Source organism: Muntiacus reevesi, chromosome 1, assembly GCF_963930625.1.
Source record: "Muntiacus reevesi chromosome 1, mMunRee1.1, whole genome shotgun sequence".
Classification (NCBI taxonomy): Eukaryota; Metazoa; Chordata; class Mammalia; order Artiodactyla; family Cervidae; genus Muntiacus; species Muntiacus reevesi.
In genome coordinates, this window is record NC_089249.1 from 185213543 (window position 1) to 185234699 (window position 21157).

At 45.8% G+C, this 21157-nt stretch overlaps 1 protein-coding gene and 1 pseudogene across 1 annotated transcript in view; one reads left to right on the forward strand and one right to left on the reverse strand.

Moving 5' to 3' along the window:
* Positions 1-9078: 9078 nt before the first annotated feature.
* The window catches only part of TMEM38A (transmembrane protein 38A), a 34167-nt gene continuing 22088 nt past the window's right edge, over positions 9079-21157 (reverse strand). The window contains exons 2-6 of the mRNA XM_065917496.1: positions 18214-18370; positions 17813-17997; positions 14905-14992; positions 11468-11585; positions 9079-10680 (exon numbers count right to left, since the gene is read on the reverse strand). Coding sequence (XP_065773568.1) covers positions 10453-10680; positions 11468-11585; positions 14905-14992; positions 17813-17997; positions 18214-18370 — 776 coding nt within the window. The 3' untranslated portion in view covers positions 9079-10452. The remainder of the gene's footprint in view (positions 10681-11467; positions 11586-14904; positions 14993-17812; positions 17998-18213; positions 18371-21157) is intronic.
* LOC136155728 (eukaryotic translation initiation factor 2 subunit 1-like) lies at positions 13071-14038 on the forward strand (annotated as a pseudogene).

Here is a 21157-nt window from a genome sequence, read left to right on the forward strand (position 1 = left end):
TAAACATTGCTTAAGGAGCCCAGTCTGTGATAATTTGTTACAGCAGCAACCTAATTATGGTAGATTTTTACTTGGGAAATGTGAATACTTGAGGGATACTCAATACTTGAGATGCCCGTTTGTGGGGTGCCACAGAGTTTGATAAAACCTGCTTTGGTTTTACCTAGTTAATTGTATTGTTTATTTTTTCTATTAATTATCAGAGTTTTGGATTTAGAGTCTTAAAAATCATCCAGTCCAGGGCTGTCAAACTTTTCCTTCAAAAGGCTAAAGAGTCCATATTTGCAGCTGTGCAGGGCGGTCTCTTTTGAAATTACTCCACTCTGCTGTTATAGCTCCAGAGCGGCCATAACAATGTGTAAACAAATGAGTATGGCTCTGTGCCAATAAAACTTTATTGACAAACACAGGCAGTGGGCGGAATTTGGCTTGTGATATAGTTTACCTACCCTTGACCTGGTCCAACGTTTTCACTTAACAGCAGGTGAAAAGCATTTACTCTCAGAACTCATTCTCAGGCCTGCCAAACATCTTGTCTTGGTGCCTTCACTTTTACCTCTTAGCTGGCTTCTGCGGGCTCAATTAGGTGCTTGTATCCTTCGCTAATTAAGCTGGGACTTTTCCCAGATACCTCCAGGCAGGTACCAACCAGAAAGTGCAAAGTAAACACAGTTATAACCACCCACGTCAGTGGTAACTGTTGATAATAGCCTTATCTTGGCTAAGCACTTGCTCAGCATCAGACTCTGCCAAACTCTCCTGTGTGTGTATTTCATGCTTCCCTAAAGGGACTGAGAGTCGGGAAGAGGACAAAGCCGCTCTCTTCGGATGAGATAGGTGTGGATTTCAATTCTGCCCCCACCGTCGTGTCTATGTGACTGATGTTGAGTCACTTAGCCACTGAACCTGATTTTTTTCCCCTTAGAATGTAAGTCACTTCAAAAAACATACTGTTTAGAAAATACCTGCTTATGTGCTTGGCATGTTTCAAGTGCTTAGCAGAAGATTCTAGGTCTAACTGTGGTTTGCATTTGCTTATGAGAAATAGTGAATAGCTTCTAAAGGGACCCCAGTGGGTCCCTGCAAAGGTGCCCATGATTTTGTATAATTCCCACCCTTGATTCTAGGGTTCTTGGAATTTTCTTTGGATGAACATAATACAACAAAAGTGATTGGATGTGATTCTTCAAATTTTTAAATATAGAATTACCATACGATCTGGAACTTTCATATGAGTGCTTTCCTGGTGTCCCAGTGTTAAAGAATCCGCCTGCCAATTCAGGAGACACAAGAGACACAGATTCGATCCCTGGGTCGGGAAGATCCCCTGGAGTAGGAAATGGCAGTCCACTCCAGTTTTCTTTCCTGAAAAATTTGATGGACAGAGGAGCCTGGTGGGTTATAGTCCATAGGGTCGCAAAAAGTTGGACATGAGCCCACATATGCATCAGAACTTCCACTTCTTGGCATATATGCAAAAGAATACTGAAGAAAACTTTGTAGATGTTGAAAATGTTCCATATCTTAATTATGGCAGTAATTACATGACTGCATTATTTTTCAAAACTGATCAAGTGGTACACTTAAAGTGGGGATGAGAAGTGATGAAATGTCACTTCCAAGATTAGGCTGTAAAAATCTATGACCCAGAAATTCCACTCAAAGGTACATAACCCAAATTCTGAAAACAGGTATTCAAACTAATCTTTATAGCAGCACTGTCTACAATAGGCAAAAGGTGGAAACAATCCAAATGTTCATCAATGGATGAACAGATAAACAATATGTGTAATATTACTCAGCCATAAAGAGCAATAAAGTTCCAATCTACATTACAATGTGGATGAAGCGAAAAACATTGTAAAAACATTATCCTAAGTGAAAGAAACCAAACACAAAAGGGCACATATTGTGTGATTCCATTTATAAAACAGGCAAATCCATGGAGGTGAAAAGCAGATTGGTGGTTGCCTAGGGCTGCAGAATTAGGTATGTGGAATGACTGCTAATGGGTATGAGGTTTCCTTTTAGAGGGATGAAAATGTCTTGTGACTAAATAGAAATGATGGGTATAAAGCATTGTGATTATACTAAGTGCCACTGAACTGCTTACTTTAAAGTGGTTAGTTAAAACTAAGGAACCACTGTGTTATGTGAATTTCACCTCAATTTAAAAAAAAAAAAAACTGTAACTTCCACTTTGCTAACAGGAAAGATGCTGGCTTTGATGAATTTTGCTGGATTGATGAGACTCCCATGGCTGAGAAACTGAGGGCAACTTCCTGCCAACAGGCAGTAAAAAACTGAGGTCCTCAATCCAACAGACCACAAGAAACAAAACTCTGCCAACAACCATGTCAACTTGGAAAGCAGATTCTTCTCCAGTCAAGCCTTAGGATGAGACCACAGCCTCATCACCCTTAGTTAATTCTTAATATAGCCCACTGTAGAGGCAAGACGCTTGAATTTCAAGAGGTACACTTCTGGTGGCACAGTGGATGAGAATCCACCTGCCAGTGCAGGGGACACAGGTTTGATCCCTGGTCTGGAAAGATCCCATATGCCAAGGAGCAACTAAGCCCATGAGCCACAACTCCTGAGGCTGTGTGCTGCAACTACTGAAGCCCTCGGGTCCTAGAGCCTGCGCTCTGCAACAAGAGAAGCTGCAGTGAGAAGCCCGCACACTGCAACTAGAGAGTAGCCCCCACTTGCCACAGCTAGAGAAAGCCTGCTCAAAGCAGTGAGGACCCAGTGCAGCCAAAAATTATTTTAAAAAATTAAGCATTAAATTAAAAACTAACACATTTTTTAAAAAAGAGATAAATTCATTGGCCTCAGGTCACATTTTTAATAAGTTTCTCTGAGACTGAACCCCTGTTCATGCCACCTAACATCTGTTGGAGGTGCAAACACCTAATGTAGTTTGCTTGATAAATATTCTTTTGATTCTTTCTTAGGTGAAGAGTGAGTAGAGGTATCACTTCATGGTTTAACAGACAAGATTTTGCAGGTTTCTCCCTACTGGAGAAAAGTACAATGTACTGTGTGTGGCTGAGTGTTTTTTGGGTTTTTTTTTTTTAACAAATTGAAGACCTGTGGTGACCTTGTTTCGAGCAAGTTGAGCAGCACCATTTTAACAACAGCATTTGCTCACTTCATGTCTGTCACATTTTGGTAATTGTTGTACTATTTCCGGCTTTTTGATTGTTATTATACTCTTCATGCTGATCTATGATCAATGATCTTTGATGATACTGTTGTATCGGGAAGTGTCCTTTAAAAAAAAAGGGAAAGAGACAGAGAAAAGAACAGGTAAAATGGAGATACAGATATGAGCGATGGTGGTGGCAAGCCAAGAAGCCGCAGAAGCTGAAAGAGGCAAAGAGCATCTTCCCCCAGAGCCTTCAGAAACAGCACGCCCAGACTTCAGATTTCTGGCCTCCAGAACTGTGAGACAATAATTTCTTGTTGTTCCAACTGACCAAGTTTGTGGTAGTTTGTTAGAGTAGCCACAGGAAGTTCATACACTCATCTTGGATTGCTGCAATGACCACCCACCCCCCCAAAAAAAGGCATGTACATTTCTAGCCAAAAGGTGTGGTACCAAGAAATAAAGCCCTTGGAATGTGGCCACTGTTCTCTTTCTTTGTAGAACTGGACTCTGGTACCCAGTGGCTCTGCATCCACCCCATTGTTTTCACGACAACAATCTTCCTCTTAATGGAAAGCAGGGTCTCAAAGAAACATCACTTTGCTGACAAGCAAAGCTTATTTACTTATTACTAAGTAATAAGTAATTACTTTACTTATTACAAAGTTTTACTTTCCATATTACTCAAAGCTATGATTTTTTTTCCAGTAGTCACGTACAGATGTGAGAATTGGACCATAAAGAAGGCTGAGCGCTGAGAAACTTATGCTTTCGAACTGTGGCACTGGAGAGCATTCTTGATAATCCCTTGGACTGCAAGGAGATCAAACCAGTCAATCCTAAAGGAAATCAACCCTAAATATTCTTTGGAAGGACTGATGCTGAAGCTGAAGCTCCAATACTTTGGCCACCTGATGCAAGGAGCCAACTCATTGGGAAAACCCTGATGCTGGGACAGACAGAAGGCAGGAGAAGGGGACAACAGAGGATGAGATGGTTGGATGGCATCACCAACTCTTTGGACATGAGTTTGAGTAAGCATTGGGAGTTGGTGATGGACAGGGAAGCCTGGTGTGCTGCAGTTTATGGGGTTGAAAAGAGTCAGATACTACTTAGCGGCTGAACAACAAAAACCTAAGAGGTATTTGTCCACCAATGTTTCAGTACTTTTTCACAATAGCCAAAAGGTAAAAGCAGCCCATAGTTTTCATCAGTGGATGAGTGGATAAGGAAAACGTGGTATGTCCATGTGCGTGTTCAGTAGTGTCTGATTCTCCTCTGTCCTTGGGGATTCTCCAAGGCAAGAGTACTGGAGTGGGTTGCCATTTCCTGCTCCAGGGGATCTTCCCAACCCAGGGATTGAACCCATGTCTCCTACGTCTCCTGTATTGCAGGTGGATTCTTTACTACTGAGCCACCAGGTATGTCCATACAAAGGAATAATATTTACCCTGAGAAAGGCAGGAAAGTCTGACCCATGCTACAACATGGATGAACCTCGAAGACATCATACTAAGTAAAATAAACCAGTCACCAAAGGACAAATACTGTATGAGCCCACTTCTGTGAGGTCCCTAGAACACCCAGTGTCTTAGAGAAAGAAAGTAGAACGGTGGGTGCCAGGGCTGGGCGTGGGAAATGGGATGTTTGTGCTTAATGAGTATAGAGTTTCAGCGTGAGAAGGTGAGCAATTTCTGGAGATGGACAATGGTGATGGTTGCATGGCAATGTGGATGTACTTAATGCCACTGAGCTGTGTACTTAAAAATGATTAAGATGGTGGGAATTCCCTTGTGATCCGGGCTTTCATGCTGAGGGTATAAGATCCCCAAAACTGCCCAGTGCAGCAAAAAAAAAAAAAAAAAAGGTTAAGATAACAAATTTCATGTTGTGTATTTTACAATAATGATAATACCATGTTGTGCATTTTACAATAATAATAACAGTACCATGCTGTGTATTTTACAGCAATAATTAAAAAAAACATGTTGTGTATTTTACAATAATAATAAAACCATGTTGTGTATTTACAATAATAATACCATGTTGTGCATTTTACAATAATAATAATACCATGTTGTGGATTTTATATTAATTTGATAATATGATAATAATGGTAATAGTGATGGAGGCTTCCCAGGTGGCGCTAGTGGTAAAGAACCTGCCTGCCAATGCAGGAGCCACAGGAGCCGTGGGTTTGATGCTTGGGTTGGGAAGATCCCCTGGAGCAGGAAATGGCAACCCACTCCAGTATTCTTGCCTGGAGAATCCCATGGACAGAGGAGCCTGGTGGGCTACAGTCCAAAGGGTTGCAAAAAGTTGGACTTGACTGAGCAACTGAGCACACACAGAATAATAGTAATAGCAATAAAAGAACTTTTCTCTCAAGACCAAAGAAACCATGGAGCCTGACTCCTGCTGCTAAAATTACTCTGGACTTGAGAGCCGGCCATCGGAGTTCCCGCACTACCCCAGATGGCAGAGTCAGCTTGCCCAGTCAATCAACCCCCAGCCAGCCGGTGGCTTGCCCATCCCCTTCCCAAAATAGGCCTAGAGGCTATTTTGGTACAATCTGTTCTCTCATAAAATGAGATCCCAGAACATTCGAGCTGGACTGCAGGGAGCTGGCTTTCTACCAGCAGCCGGCAGGTGCTAGATGAGCCAGAGCAGACTCTCTCTGGGGACTCTACAGAGCTGGCTTTGTGATCCAACTTTGGTGGCTCCTGCTGGTAGTCCTAGGAAGAAACTGAGGGTCTGAGAAGGGGGTTCACATGCCCAAAGCCACACATCCTTGAAGGTGGAAAGACGGGATAAGAACAGGTCTGAGAAGCTTCAGAGCCTATTCTGGCTTTCCTTTTCTTTTTGATTAAGTAGAATTCTCAGCATAGGTCCTGTGAGTTTTGACCATGATCAAGAATCAGAACAGTTCTGCCCCCCTCTCCCCCTGAAACTCCCCTGGTCCCTTTGATGACAATCTCTCCTCCCACTCCTAGACCCTGGTACTCACCGATCTGTTTTCTGTCTCTATGTTTTTGCCTTTCCTATAGCATCCCAGGGGGCTTCCCAGGGGACTCAGTGGTAAAGAATCTGCCTGCCGATTCAGGAGACACAAGAGTTGCAGGTTCGATCCCTGGGTCGGGAAGTCCCCCTGGAGAAGGAAATGGCTACCCACTCCAGTATTCTTGCTTGGCAAATCCCAAGCACAGGAGAGCCTGACAGGTTACAGTCTATGGAGTCACAGAGACTCAGACACAACTTAGCGACTGAACAATAACAACATAACATCCTACAAAGTGAGCACACAGGATGTAGCCTGAGTCTGACTTCTTTCAGTGAACAAATGCATATGTGATTCATCCACATTGCTGCATGTGTCAAAAATCCATTCCTTTTCTTGGCTGAGTAGTTTTCCATTGTACGATGGAGTCATTGTATGCTGTTCACCCACTCACCATCTGAAGGGCATTTGGGATATTTCCAGGTTTTGGTTATTACCAAAACCAGCCACTATAAATATTTCTTGTGTGAATTTGAGTTTTTGCTTTACTTGGAAATGGGATTGCTGTGTCATATGTTAACTTTTATATGAAACTACTGTCTTCTAACTGTCTTCCACTAGCAGTGCATGAGCATTCCAGTGACTCCAAATCCTTACCAGCATCTGGCATTTTGAGTTATTTTTATTTTACTCACTCTAAACAGTGTTGTATTCGTTTGCTAGGGCTGACATAACAGAACGCTATTCACAGTTCTGAACACTGAACATAGTTCAGTTGCTCAGTCATGTCCAACTCTTTGCGACCCCATGGACGGCAGCACTCCAGTCTTCCCTGTCCATCACCAACTCCCAGAACTTGCTCAAACTCATGTCCAGCGAGTTAGTGATGCCATCCAACCATCTTATCCTCTATTGTCCCCTTCTCCTCCTGCCTTCAATCTTTCCCAGCTTCAGGGTCTTTTTCAGTGAGTTGGCTCTTAGCATTAGGTGACCAAAGTATTGGAGCTTCAGCATCAGTCCTATAGATACGGTGACTTAACATAAATTTATTTTCTGACAGTTCTGGCAGCTAGACATCAAGGTGTCAGCAGCACATTCGGTTTCTTCTGAGACCCCTCTCCATTCCCTGTAGGTGGCCATCTTCTCCTATGGCCTCACATGGTCTTTTCTCTGAGCATGTCTGAGTTCTAACGTCCTCTTTTCTAAGGACACTAATGTCACACATCTATTCTCTTTGGTGAACTGTTCAAATCTTTTGTCCATTTGTTATCAAGTTTTTTTTCTTATTTAAGTTTGTTTTCCAGCTTTATTGAAATGCAATTGATGTATAGCTAACTGCACAGTAGGTCTTCCCAGGTGGCTCAGCGGTAAAGAATTCGACTGCTCATGCAAGGAGACTCAAGAGACCCAGGGATTCGTTCCCTGGGTTGGGAAGATCCCCTGGAGAAGAGCATGGTCACCCACTCCAGTATTCTTGCCTAGAGAATCCCATGGACAGAGGAGCCTGACAGGCTACAGTCCATGGGGTCACAAAGAGTCAGACACGACTGAAGCAACTTCGCACGCACACACACAGGCCTGGTATATAGCTCCGTGAAACCATCACCATAATCAGGAAAGTTAAGACCTCCATCACCTGGAGTTTTCTTCTACTTCATTGCCATCCCTCCCACCCCCACCCCCATCTCTCTCTCTCTCCCCAAGCACCCACCGACTAGATGTTATTATAGATGAATTTGCCTTTTCTATAATTTTTTATGAAGGGAATCATCCCATAAGCATACTTTCTGGTACAGCTTTTTCCCCCATCACAATGCATTTGAGGTTCATTCACGTTATTGTTTGTTCCTTTTTATTACTGGACACTATTCATTCAGTTTGTTTCTTTTTCTTTTTGGCCACATTGCGTGGCATGTGAGTTCTTAGTCCCCCTATCAGGGAGCACACCCAAGCCCCCTGCATCAGAAGCATGGAGTCTTAACCGCTGCACCACCAGGGAAGTCCCCATTCACCTTTTGATGGAACTTTGTTTGTTGTTTCCAGTTTGAGGTTATTACTCAAAAGCTGCTATGAATATTCATGTCCATGTCTTTGTGTGGACCCATATTTTAATTTCTGTTGGACAAATACCTAAGAGTGGAATGTCTGGGTTAAACAGTAATTTTTAAAGAAACTGCCAAACTTTCTTAACTTTACTTTTTAAGAAACTGCCAAAGTGTCTTCCAAAGTGGTTGCACCATTTTATATTCCCACCTGCCATGTATGAGAGTTCCAGTTGCTCCATATTCTTGCTAACACTTACTGTGGCCCATCTCCCTAATTTTAGTCCTCTAGGGGTTGTGAAGTGGTATCTTTCCACCCGTTTACCTGATGGCCAAGGATGTTGAGCATCTTTCATGTGTTTATCTCTATGCCATCCTGTGTATTCTTTATGGCAAAATGTCCACCCAAATCCTTTGCTCCTTTTAAAATTGAGTGGTTTCCTTGTTAGTGAGGCTTAAGAATTCTTCATATATCCAGGATCCACTCCTGTTATCAGGTGTGTGATTTTCAAAGATTTTTTCCTAGTCTGTGGCTTGACTTTCATTAACTGGGTTTTGCACAGAGTCTTAGCCTCAAATCCCAACCATTAATCCCATTAATCGTCCAACCTATTTTGAAGGGTAGTGATAGTCATCATCCTCTTTTTCCCAAGCAGCAAACAGGCTTAGAGAAGGGGAAGCCCGATGACCTACAAATGGCACAGTGAGGATTAAACCCAAGTCTACCTAATCCAAAATCCCACAGACTTCACCCACTGCCTCCATCTCCCCCTGGTGACTAAGGGCCAGCATGAGCTTCATTCTCCTAGAAATTCCATGTGTCTCTAAGTTTACAGACTCCCATTGTGCCCTGAGGCCCAAAGAGCAAGAATGAATCAAACAAGCCATCAGGATTCTTTAACAACAAATTTATTTGCTGATCCTTCACGCTGAGCCTCGACAGACATGCAAGAGGAGGAATTTGGGGGCCCTACAGCCTCAGGACCCACCAAGCTCCCGGGCATCACCAGATCAAGGCACTTTCCCAGTAATTGGGCAAAACCTGGGACCCCAACAACCCAAGGCCTATGTGACACAGCCACAGGCTGATGCCCTGAGCATGCGCTGAGCACCCACATACAAAGAACAGTCCCAAGCTGGCCAATTCTGGGCCCAAATCCCACCTGAGACTGGCCATACCCAACCCACCTACCCCTCTCGAATACCCTGGTGACCTAGGCTGAGGTGAAGGTGGCCAGGAGGGGCGCTCAGCTCCCATCCCCCTTGCTCACCCTGAATCAAGTTCCCAGCCTGTTCAGTAGCAGCAAAAGGTTTGGCACATAGTAGGCAAGTGTTTGTTGAATGACTGAGCGAGCGGCAATGAGGATGCCAGCACTGAGGGAGGTCTCATGGAGCTTCTGGAGTCCAACAGTGAGTGCTTAAAGTCCCTGGACTAGAGCCAGATCTTGGAACTCCCGCCTGGCCAACTGCATTTCTTTGGTTTAGGGGGAAACCTGAAGCCAAGGATCAGAACAAGCCTCCCCTACACCTCCACGCTCTCAAGTCTGGCCTAGACACAGCTACTGAAGGCCTCCTTTGTTCCAGGTAACTTGTGGGGTTCTCCAAACCACAAACACAAAATATCTAAAACACAAAACTGTTTTTTAAGCACGATGAACCTCCTCCATCAAGGCCTCACCTCCTGACTGCATTGTGCTTCTGAGCTTACAAAGCTGGTTTGTCAGGTCCAGACTCACATCAGCCCTTGTATACAGAATGGGGTGAGGGGCCCCTATACTGATGGACACGCAGGGCTCAGAGCAGGTGGCAGCTTGCCCAGGGATGCCCAGGAGAAGTTGACAGGAAGAGACGTGGAAATCACAGCAGCTACCTTACAGCAGAGAGTAAACACCCATCAAATGGATGAGCCTCAACATGGCTTGAAATTCTTTCAGAGTCAAGGTGTCATTTTAGAGAGGGAATAACAGGACCAAGAACATAACTGCCAGGGTTACCGGTTGGAGCTATTGCTGGGATTCTGTGGACCGCTCCCCCAAAGCTGTAACTCTGTGCGGACCTGGCAGAAGGAGAAAGGGACTCCCATTCTTACAAATGCCCTTCACCCCCCATAACTCATTTAACCCCCCACACCAGGCCCGGAGGGTGGGCTGATGGCCCCAGTTTGCAGACAGGGAAGCAAAGGCCTGAAGAGGGGAGAACTGAGCCCAGGTCCTGGGTCTGGGTCTTCTCCCTGGTGCCCTGAAGACCCCCTGGGTTGCCCCCTAATCCGCCTTCTTGGTCTTCTTCTTCCTGGAGCCCTCACTCAGCTCCTCCTTGGACTTGGTGGGCAGGGGTGAGTGTGGGGAGCCTGGCCCGCTGCCACCCTGGGATCCACCGTGGTTGTTATGGTGATGGTTGCCCCCTGAGGCCGACCCAAACAGCACGGGGCAGACGTAGGCTTCCAGGACATCAAAGGGGGAACTGTGGGAGTGGGTGGCCGTCAGGAACACCTGAGGTGGGATGACAGAGGGACAGGAGACAGCGAGAGAGCCAGCAGGAGGAAGAGGCAGAAGCAGATTGGGGTGGGGAGATAGAGAGAGATCAGCAGGTCAAGGGCAGAGGGAGCCTAGACTCAGATTTCTGGTGGCATGCAACCCCAGGAAGGTGATCGACTATCCTGCCTTTTCCAGGATGCAAAGATTTTGGTGCTTAAAATCCCAGCCACACCGGAACAGTTGGTTGCCTTTTCCCCAGGAATATTCCCACCCACCACATGCACACCTGGGCTCAGAGAGGAGCTATGCTTGGTCTGGGGTCACTCACTCCCTTCCTCTATTCAGTGTGGTCCCCTCCCAGGGAGCCAGCAATGAAGTTCCCCAGCTCCACGGGGCAGGGAATGGTGTGTGGCCCCAAAAGATCTTTCCTAGGTAGGAAGTGACTCCAACTCAAGGCCTGAGGGTTAGACCAGCACCATTCCTAATCCAGCCCACTCTCCATGTCCAAGGCACAGAGCCCCCATACTCCAAACAGACTCCATACTCTCCTGCTTCCATCTTGGCCTTATGGGGTCTTCTGCCTGGAAGACCTTATTCTGCTCACTCTCACCCCCTCCTGCTGGACATTGATCTTCTCACACCTTCCTCTCAGGCATGAAGCTACTGACAAGCTCCTCCCCACCCCCAACCACCTCGACTTTAGGGCTGTCCTTTCCCCAGACACCCCAAGGCTATCAGCCCAAGTTTCCCATCCTCAGCCCAGGAAGCATGGGTCAGCATTAGCCAGGATGGGAGGACTTACCTTACACGATACCATGAACATGGTGAAGATGAAGATGAGGCTGGCTTTGGACACTGGGAGCCAGCGGGTCTGCTGGAGGGTGAAGAGGATGGCTCCGTACAGGCTGGCCTTGGTGGGGCTGGATGGGGTGGCTCTGGTTATCCGGAGGGTCTAGATGGCCCAGGGCTTTGTTCCTCTGGCCCAGAGTCCCTTCTCCACCCACCCCTGCTGTGCCCAGCTCCCACCCCAGCTTCTCCGGGGTGCACGGTGGGAAGATGCCCATGTGACAAGGACGAGACAGTACCTCCCTGTGCAGTAAAGAGTTAACTTGGTGCAAAGAGAGCTCTCTCCTCTGGCCTGCTCCTGAGAGGTAACCACAAAGTTCTGCCTGATAGGAATGTCTTTGTTCACCTGGGGACTCTGGGTCACACCAGATGATAACGATGTGATTTCGGGTGGGGTCTAGGGCCGCATGGTATCAGCTGAACCTCTGGAGGGACTGGAGACTGAGGTTGGCCATCCAGGATGTCAGTTAGGTCCATGTGACCAAGCTCCAGGAAAACCCCTGAAGACCAGGGCTTGGGGGAACACTACTGGGTGCCAATCTTAAATACATACAGTCACACATGGATACTGGGAGCAATAGGTGCTGTTCACACAGCTCCTTGGAGAGGGGATGATTGGAAGCTTGCACCTGGTCTCTTCCTGGATGCTATCACTTGTGCCTTTTGCCTGTGCCAGTTTTAATCTGTTCCCTTTTACTCTAATAAACCATAACCCTAAGTATAACAGCTTGGCCAAGTTCTATGCCTCTTCCTAGCAAATCATTGCACCTGAGAGTGGTCTTGGGGACTCCTGAACAATGCACTCCCCTGGAATGTGGGATTATGACACACAATTATTATTGATTTTCCTTTTCTTCTTTGAAGAATAGGCTTCCAGTATTCTGAGTTGCCCATGAGTTAAGTGTGTGAACACACCTCTCATGAGGATAAAATGAGACAATGCCATGTTTTGCAACATATGACATGGGAGGTTGTTTTCACTGGCACATGTTATTGATGTTCAGTTGCTAAATTGTGTCCGACCCTTTGCAATCCCATGGACTGCTGCAGCATGCCCGGCTCCTCTGCGCTTCACTATCTCCCGGAGTTTGCTCAAACTCATGTCCATTGAGTCAGTGATGCCATCCAACCATCTCATCCTGTGTCATCCCCTTCTCCTCCTGCCTTCAATCTTTCCCAGCATCAGGGTCTTTCCAGTGAGTCAGCTCTTCACATCAGGTGGCCAAAGTATTGGTGCTTCAGCGTCAACATCAGTCCTTCCAGTGAATATTCAGGGTTGATTTCCTTTCTGATTTAGGACTGGTTTGATCTCCCTGAAGTCCAAGGGATTCTCAAGAGTGTTCTCCACCACCACAGTTCAAAAATATCATTGGCATATAGGTGAGTCTTTTAATGTTGTCATATTTTAATGGCAATAGCTTTATGGAAGAAAATTCAACTAGCCTGATCCTTTCAGGTCTTTTAAAAATGTATTAGACTGATGCTGCGGAGAGTTGGTGGCTGCTGAGGGCTGATTGACTGAAGAGCGTGGCGTGGGACCCTGGTGTGGGCTTCACACACATACCTCAGAATGCCGGGTCTAAGTTGTAGATTTTATCAACACAAATTTCCTGAGGTGGAAGATGTAGTGATGGTGAATGTAAGGTCCATTGCTGAAATGGGCGCTTATGTCAGCTTGCTGGAATACAACAACATCGAAGACATGATTCTTCTGAGTGAGTTGTCGAGAAGGCGTATCCGTTCTATAGACAAACTCATCCGAATTGGCAGGAATGAATGTGTGGTTGTTATTAGAGTGGACAAAGAAAAAGGATATACTGATTTGTCAAAAAGAAGAGTTTCACCAGAGGAAGCAATCACATGTGAAGATAAATTTACCAAATCCAAAACTGTTTACAGCATTCTTCGTCATGTTGCTGAAGTCTTAGAATACACCAAGGATGAGAAACTGGAAAGCCTGTTCCAGAGGACAGCCTGGATCTTCGATGACAAGTACAAGAGACCTGGATATGGTGCCTATGATGCATTTAATAAGCACGAAATCTCAGATCCATCTATTTTGGATAGCTTAGATTTGAATGAAGATGAACGGGAAGTACTCATTAACAAGATTAATAGGTGTTTGACCCCACAGGCTGTCAAAATTTGAGCAGATATTGAAGTGGCTTGTTATGGCTATGAAGGCATCGATGCCGTAAAAGAAGCTCTGAGAGCAGGTTTGAACTGTTCTACAGAAACCATGCCCATCAGGATTAATCTGATAGCTCCTCCTCCTCCTCGGTAGGTAATGACTACAACCACCCTGGAGAGAACAGAAGGCTTCTCTGTCCTCAATCAAGCTATGGCTGTTACAAGAGAAAAAACTGCGGAAAAGAGGGGAGTCTTCAGTGTTCAGATGGAGCCCAAAGTGGTCACAGATACCGATGAGACTGAACTTCCAAGGCAGCTGGAGAGGCTTGCGAGAGAAAACGCAGAAGTGGATGGAGATGACGATGCGGAAGAAATGGGAGCCAAAGCTGAAGGTTAACTTTGTGGGAAACAGAGTCCAGTTTAAGGAACACAAAGCAGCCTTCCTGGCTGTAAACCCTAGATGTAAAAGTTTTCCAGTATTGAAAACTTCAAAGCCGAATATTTTTTATTTCTAAGTATTTAAATGTTCCAACAGACCAAAACATGAAGTGCCTTCCTAAATGTTAGCTGTTTAAACACAGTAGCTCCAACACCTTGAGCATTTTTTAAGGGAGTGGCCTGATTTCACTAGAGACAGATCTTCAAGACGAGACATAAATTGGGCTTATGGTTTCCATTTCTGATATCTCCAGATTGGCACCCCTTTGTAGTTTAGTGCCTCCATGAGACTTACCAGAGGCACCCAAAGTGAATAGTTCCAACCTTTCTATATAAAATGTATCAAGCAAACATTAAATAAATTTCTGGGATATTAAAAAAAAATTTATTAGACTAAATGCCTCATGGGGTCCTGGGTTGAGTCCTGTATATGACCATCTGGTCCCTTTGTTTTCCACCTAACCCCAGCCACACTCCCCACCACACCCTCACTTCCCACCCAAAATCTATACCCTGGCCCTGAAGAACCAGGCAGAATCTTTTCTGACTTGATAGTTGGCAGATGCACTGGCCTCTGTCCAGAGTCTCCTTTGCCAGAAAACTCCTACTCAATCTTCAAAACCCATTTCATGGGTGATGAAGGAGTGTCTTATCTCCCTGAAGCCCTGCCTAACCCCTCAGTAGTGTCAAGGCTCCGCCTCTGAGGTCCCCCAGCCTTGGCCTCTGGAAGCTTCTGGAAGGAGAATCAGGGGACCAAGGCTTCTCAGTTACCAGAGTATCCAACCCAGGGTCAGGCCCAGGGGGTGGGGAGGATGGGATACTCACAAGGACATGTGCAGAATCTCGTTGGTTTCTGGCTTCCAGACCCCTCGGAGCAGCTGCTCAAGGTTGGACATGAGAGTGACACCAGAGCCTATGGGACAGGGTACTTCTGAACAAGCCTGCCACCCCCAGCTTCCCATTCTTCTTGGCTGAATTCCCAAGCAAGAAGTTGCTGGAGTCTTCTCCAGAGGAATGTTGAGTCTAAGGTGTTGCAGGTGGGGAAACTGAGGCCAAGAACGGACAGTCTTCCCAAGGGTCACAAGGCATATTCAGAGCAAAACCAGCATGAAGTAGTGGGGGTCACATCCCACCTGCAAGATATGTCTTGATCAAATCTGGACTGTCTGCCCTCATGTTTTCAATCCAGGACCTTGAACTGTACAAGAGGCTTCCAGAGGGCTTCCCACCCCCAGCCTCTCTCTCCTCCCCTTGGGTTCTGAGCTTTCAACCTTTCTTGAGCCACTTGCCCTCTGGAAGGCATGTTTTACCCCTGGGGAATTTTCTCTTTAGTACAGGCTTCCTAGAGAGACAATAAGGAGACCCATATCAAGATTTTTGGTTGAATTTCTAGAAGAATCTTCCCACTGACTGCAAATGTATTGGCTAAAGAGGCTTAGACACTCATTGAAGGTGTGGTTGTGCCCACTGAGTTTGCTTCTGGGGTGTCTTTGCCCCAGAGAGGCATTTGGCAATATTTGTAGACATTTTTTATTTCGCCACCGGGGAGGGAGCTGCTACTGGCAACTTGTCAGTTGAAGCCAGGGGTGCTGCTCAGCATCCTGTAACACACAGGACAGCCCCCGCCAGAGCGTGACCCAGCCCTCAGCGTCAGGTGTGCCTTAGGACCCTGGCTCGCTGGAGGGTACTCCTGGGCATTTGGGAGTACCCACGTTGGTGGGCAGGAAACAGGAATACAGAGCTTAGTGGTATTTAGCACCTGCTCAAGCCTTCTTTCCCTGCCTTCTTGTCACTCCCTGGCCCACCTCTGCAACTGTTACTATTGAACTGTCTATTTCTCCTTCAACTTTCCTCAATTTTTGCTTTATGGATTTTGGTGCTCTGTTTTTAGGCGCATATGGGACTGATGCTGAAACTGAAACTCCAATACTTTGGCCACCTCATGTGAAGAGTTGACTCATTGGAAAAGACCCTGATACTGGGAGGGATTGGGGGCAGGAGGAGAAGGGGACGACAGAGGATGAGATGGCTGGATGGCATCACCGACTCGATGGGCATGAGTTTGAGTAGACTCCAGGAGCTGGTGATGGACAGGGAGGCCTGGCGTGCTGTGATTCATGGGGGTCGCAAGGAGTCAGACATGACTGAGTGACTGAACTGAGCTGAACTGATGTTTAAAATGGTTATATTGTCTTAGTGGATTGATCCACCATTAAAAACTGTCCCTATGTAATTTTAGTAACTTTTCTTTTTAGTCTTAATGTTTATCTTGGTCTACCTGTTAGCATAGATAGAGGAGGGGGAAAAGGAGGGCTTCAAAATAGTTACGAATGTGAATGTTGAATTCAGAGGACCTGGTGTCAAACCCCATCTGTGCCCCTGTAGCCACATGACCTTGGGCAAGTAATTTCATTTCCTTCCTCAGTAGAAAGGGACGATGCTAACTTTTTTTTTTTTTTATTAGTTGGAGGCTAATTACTTCACAACATTTCAGTGGGTTTTGTCATACATTGACATGAATCAGCCATGGAGTTACATGTATTCACCATCCCGATCCCCCTTCCCTAACTTTCTGCTAAAGAAGAGTCAAGTAAGATGCACAATGAGCTCAACTCAAAACTTACCCTGGACTGGGGATCTTAACCTAGAGTCTATGAACCCAGAGAGGAAACAGAATTACATTTTCATTTTCACATCCTTCACTGAAACACAGCCTTTCCATTTATCATGAAGGGAGGCAATTACCTTGGCAGGATTTGCAAGTCTATGACTGTCATCAACAAAACTCATGGATTTTTTTTCTTTTCACATTCTCATTGTTGTAGATGGTTTCAAATACCATTTGTGCTCAACACTGCTTCAAGAGCATGAGACTTATTAGAAGTCAGTGGAAGGTCTGCTATTTAATCACTAGTAAATATGCATAAAGGCTTCCCATGTGGCTCAGTGGTAAAGAATCCACCAGTCAATGCAGGACATACAAGTTTGATCCCTAGATTGGGAAGGTCCCCTGGAGAATGAAATGGCAAACCACTCCAGTAGTCTTGCCTGGGGAATCCCATGGACAGAGGAGCCTGGTGGGTTATGGTCCATGGGATCAGAAAAGGGTCAGACACGACTGAGTGACTAAACAACGAACAGCAATAACAAACAGAAATAAAACTATTAAAGCCTAATTTTACACACTTTATAACTACTTTAAAATAATAGGTTTCCTTTATTCTCCTATATATTTTATGTCATGCACTTAAGAAAACATAAAAAGGTCTGTAGGCTTTACTGGGCTGACGAAAGGGCCATAACAGGGGTATGATTTCCTCTCTGTGAGGCCCTTGACAACGCCTGGGGACATTTCTGGTTGTTGCTCTGGTGCTAGGTGCTACAGGCATCCTCGTAGGTGGAGGCCAGGGATGTGCTCAACACCCTACAATGCACAGGACATCCTCCACACAGAGAAAGGTCCAGCCCTGCAAGTGAGTAGGGCCGCAGTTGAGAAATCTTTCTCCAGAGGCATTAGCTATCCTTGTTTCATTGTCCTATTTACTTTTTAAAAAAAATCTCTTCTGAATTTGTCACAATATTGCTTCTATTGTTTAAGTTCTGGTTTTTTGGCCCCAAGGCATATGGAATCCTCGCTCCCATATGCGATTGGCTCAGATGGTTGATAACGGCCACTGAGAAGCGGCTCTCAGGTGGGGTGACCTCCCTTTGTCCTGGTCACGGTCCTGCTTACCTTTGACCCACCCGGTGGCGATCATGATGAACCACCCGTGGTGGTAGTGGTGATGGGCGTGATGGATGCCCACGGCGATCTTGCGAACTCTCACCACCTCCTTCATGGCCACAAAGACGAGCTTCACTGGCAGGAAGCATACACACTTGTAAAAGAGGTCCAGTGGGCAGAAGAAAATCAAGTACCTTTGGGGAGAGAATGCCAAGCATCAGCGGGGAGACAGACCCTGGGGGTCCCGGCTTGTGTCCAGACTCAGGACAGCTGGGCGGAGAGGGTGGTGAGTCAGGGCTAAGTGTGGAGGTTTGGCTGATGGGTCCTAGTTCCTCCCACCTCCCGGGTGGTGGGATCGCCCTGCCCGTCGGCTCTGCTCCCCCACATCCCGCCAGACCCGTGATGCTCACCAGACCGCTGAGGCCAGCAGGATGCTGGAGTTGTTGCTGAAGTAGTCGATCACGGGCTCCCCAAGGAGCAGATCAGCCAGGATGTAACTCCCAAAGCAGTGCAGCATGGCACACAGCCAGGATGCCATGGGGTGGTGCCGGGACAGCTCAACTGCTCCTGACGGGCACGGGGTGTCCCCACCATCACCAAGGCGCTGAGGGCATGCTTCACCATCATGCCCTCTGACCAGCCCATCCTAATTCAGCCGCCTTCCCAGACTGTCCGCCCAAAGCCCTGCAGTTCATCCATTTACAGAGGAAGAACCAAGGCTCAGAGAGACTGTACATGTGTCCGAGATCACACAGAGAGAAGGCAGAACCAGGTTGGGGCTCTTTCCTCTGAGCTCAGAGAGGATGATAATTAAAACAAATCATATTTAGCAGGTCTTCCCTTATAGCTCAGTTGGTAAAGAATCCACCTACAATGCGGGAGACCTGGGTTTGATCCCTGGGTTGGGAAGACCCCCTGGAGAAGGGAAAGGCTACCCACTCCAGTGTTCTGGCCTGGAGAATTCCATAGACTCTAAAGTCCATAGGCTTGCAAAGAGTCGGACACGACTGAGCGACCTTCACTTTCACTTTCATATTTAGCAAGCATTCCTGGGTCAGAGGTGGTGATGTTGTGTCTGACTCTTGTGATCCCACAGACTGTAGCCCATCAGGCTCCTCTGTCCATGGGATTTTCCAGTCAAGAATACTGCAGTGGGCTGCCATTTTCTTCAACAAGGGATCTTTCTGACCCAGGGACCAAACCCAGGCCTCTGGCATCTCAGGCAGATTCTTTACCGCTGAACTATCAAGAAAGCCCTCTCAGACACTGGGTTTTAGTACTTATAGGAAGGACTCATTAAATCCTCATTGATGACTGCAGCCAAGGTCTTATTATCCTGGCCAAGGAGACTGAAACTTGTTTTGTTTTGCTTGGCCATGCCTCTTGGCTCATGAGATCTTAATTCCCTGACCAGGGATTGAATCTATGCCCCCTGCAGTGGAAGCATGCAGTCTTAACCATTGGACCACCAGGGAATTATGAGGAGACTAAAGCTTGAAGAGGGCAACATGCATCTGAGAACGTCTGACGCAGCTCCTCCTGCCTTGGGCGGATGCCAAGATCCCCATAAGCCTACACCTGTACCTTTGGTCTTTCCTTATTTAAAAGAAAAAAAAAGTGGGTGCAGTAAAATATACATAAAATGTGCCATTTTAACCATTTTAAGGGTACGGGTCGGTACCATTAAGCACACCTATGTTATTGCACAACCATCCCCATCATTCATATTTATAGCTTTTTCACCTCACAAAACTGAAACTCTGGCCCATCAAACATTAACTCCCCATTCTCCCTTCATCCCAGGCCCTGACGCCCACCACTCTTCTTTCCATCTCTCTGAACTTGACTATTCTAGAGATCTCAAGTAAGTGGAATCATACAGCATCTGCCATTTTTGTGACTGGATCCTTTCATTTTGCATAAAATCCTCAAGGGTCATCCATGTCATGGGATGTGTCAGATTTTTCTTCCTTTTTAAGGATGAATAATATTTCATTGAATGTGTCTACCACATTCTGCATATCCATTCATCTTTCAGTGGACATTTGGGTTGCTTACAACCTTTAGCTATTATGAATATGGCAGCTAAGAACAAGAGCATACAAATATCTGTGAGTTCCTGCTTTCAATTCTTTGAGGTATAATTCCAGATGTGGATTTGCCAGATCAAAGGTTAATTTCATTTTTAGCTTTTTGAGAAACTTTTCCCACTGTTCTCCACAGCAACCATGCCATTTTACATTCCCACCAACAATGCACAAGGGTTTTAACTTCTCCACCTCCTCGGTAACACTTACTGTTTTGTTTTTTAGGACTGGCTATCCTGATGGGTGTGAGGTGGTATCTCATTGTGGTTTTGATTTGCATTTCCCTAATGACTGGTGGTCTGGTATGCCCATCTCTTTCAGAATTTTCCACAGTTTATTGTGATCTACACAGTCAAAGGCTTTGGCATAGTCAATAAAGTAGAAATAGATGTTTTTCTGGGACTCTTGCTTTTTTGATGATCCAGCGGATGTTGGCAATTTGATCTCTGGTTCCTCTGCCTTTTCCAAAACCAGCTTGAACATCTGGAAGCTCACGGTTCACGTATTGCTGAAGCCTGGCTTGAAGAATTTTCAGCATTACTTTACTAGTGTGTGAGATGAGTGCAATTGTGTGGTAGTTTGAGCATTCTTTGGGATTGCCTTTCTTTAGGATTGGAATGAAAACTGATCTTTTCCAGTCCTGTGGCCACTGCTGAGTTTTCTAAATTTGCTGGCATGTTGAGTGCAGCACTTTCACAGCATCCTCTTTCAGGATTTGAAATAGCTCAACTGGAATTCCATCACCTCCACTAGCTTTGCTCGTAGTGATGCTTCCTAAGGCCCACTTGACCTCACATTCCAGGATACCTGGTGAGTGATCACACCATCGTGATTATCTGGGTCATGAAGACCTTTTTTGTACAGTTCTTCTGTGTATTCTTGCCACCTCTTCTTAATATCTTCTGTTTCTGTTAGGTCCATACCATTTCTGTCCTTTATTGAACCCATCTTTGCATGAAATGTTCCCTTGGTATCTCTAATTTTCTTGAAGAGATCTCTAGTCTTTCCCATTCTGTTGTTTTCCTCTATTTCTTTGCATTGATCGCTGAGGAAGGCTTTCTTATCTTGCCTTGCTATTCTTTGGAACTCTGCATTCAAATGGGAATAGCTTTCCTTTCTCCTTTGCTTTTCGCTTCTCTTCCTTTCTCAGCTATTTGTATATGCAGGTCAGGAAGCAACAGTTAGAACTGGACATGAAACAACAGACTGCTTCCAAATAGGAAAAGAAATACATCAAGGCTGTATATTGTCACCCTGCTTATTTAAC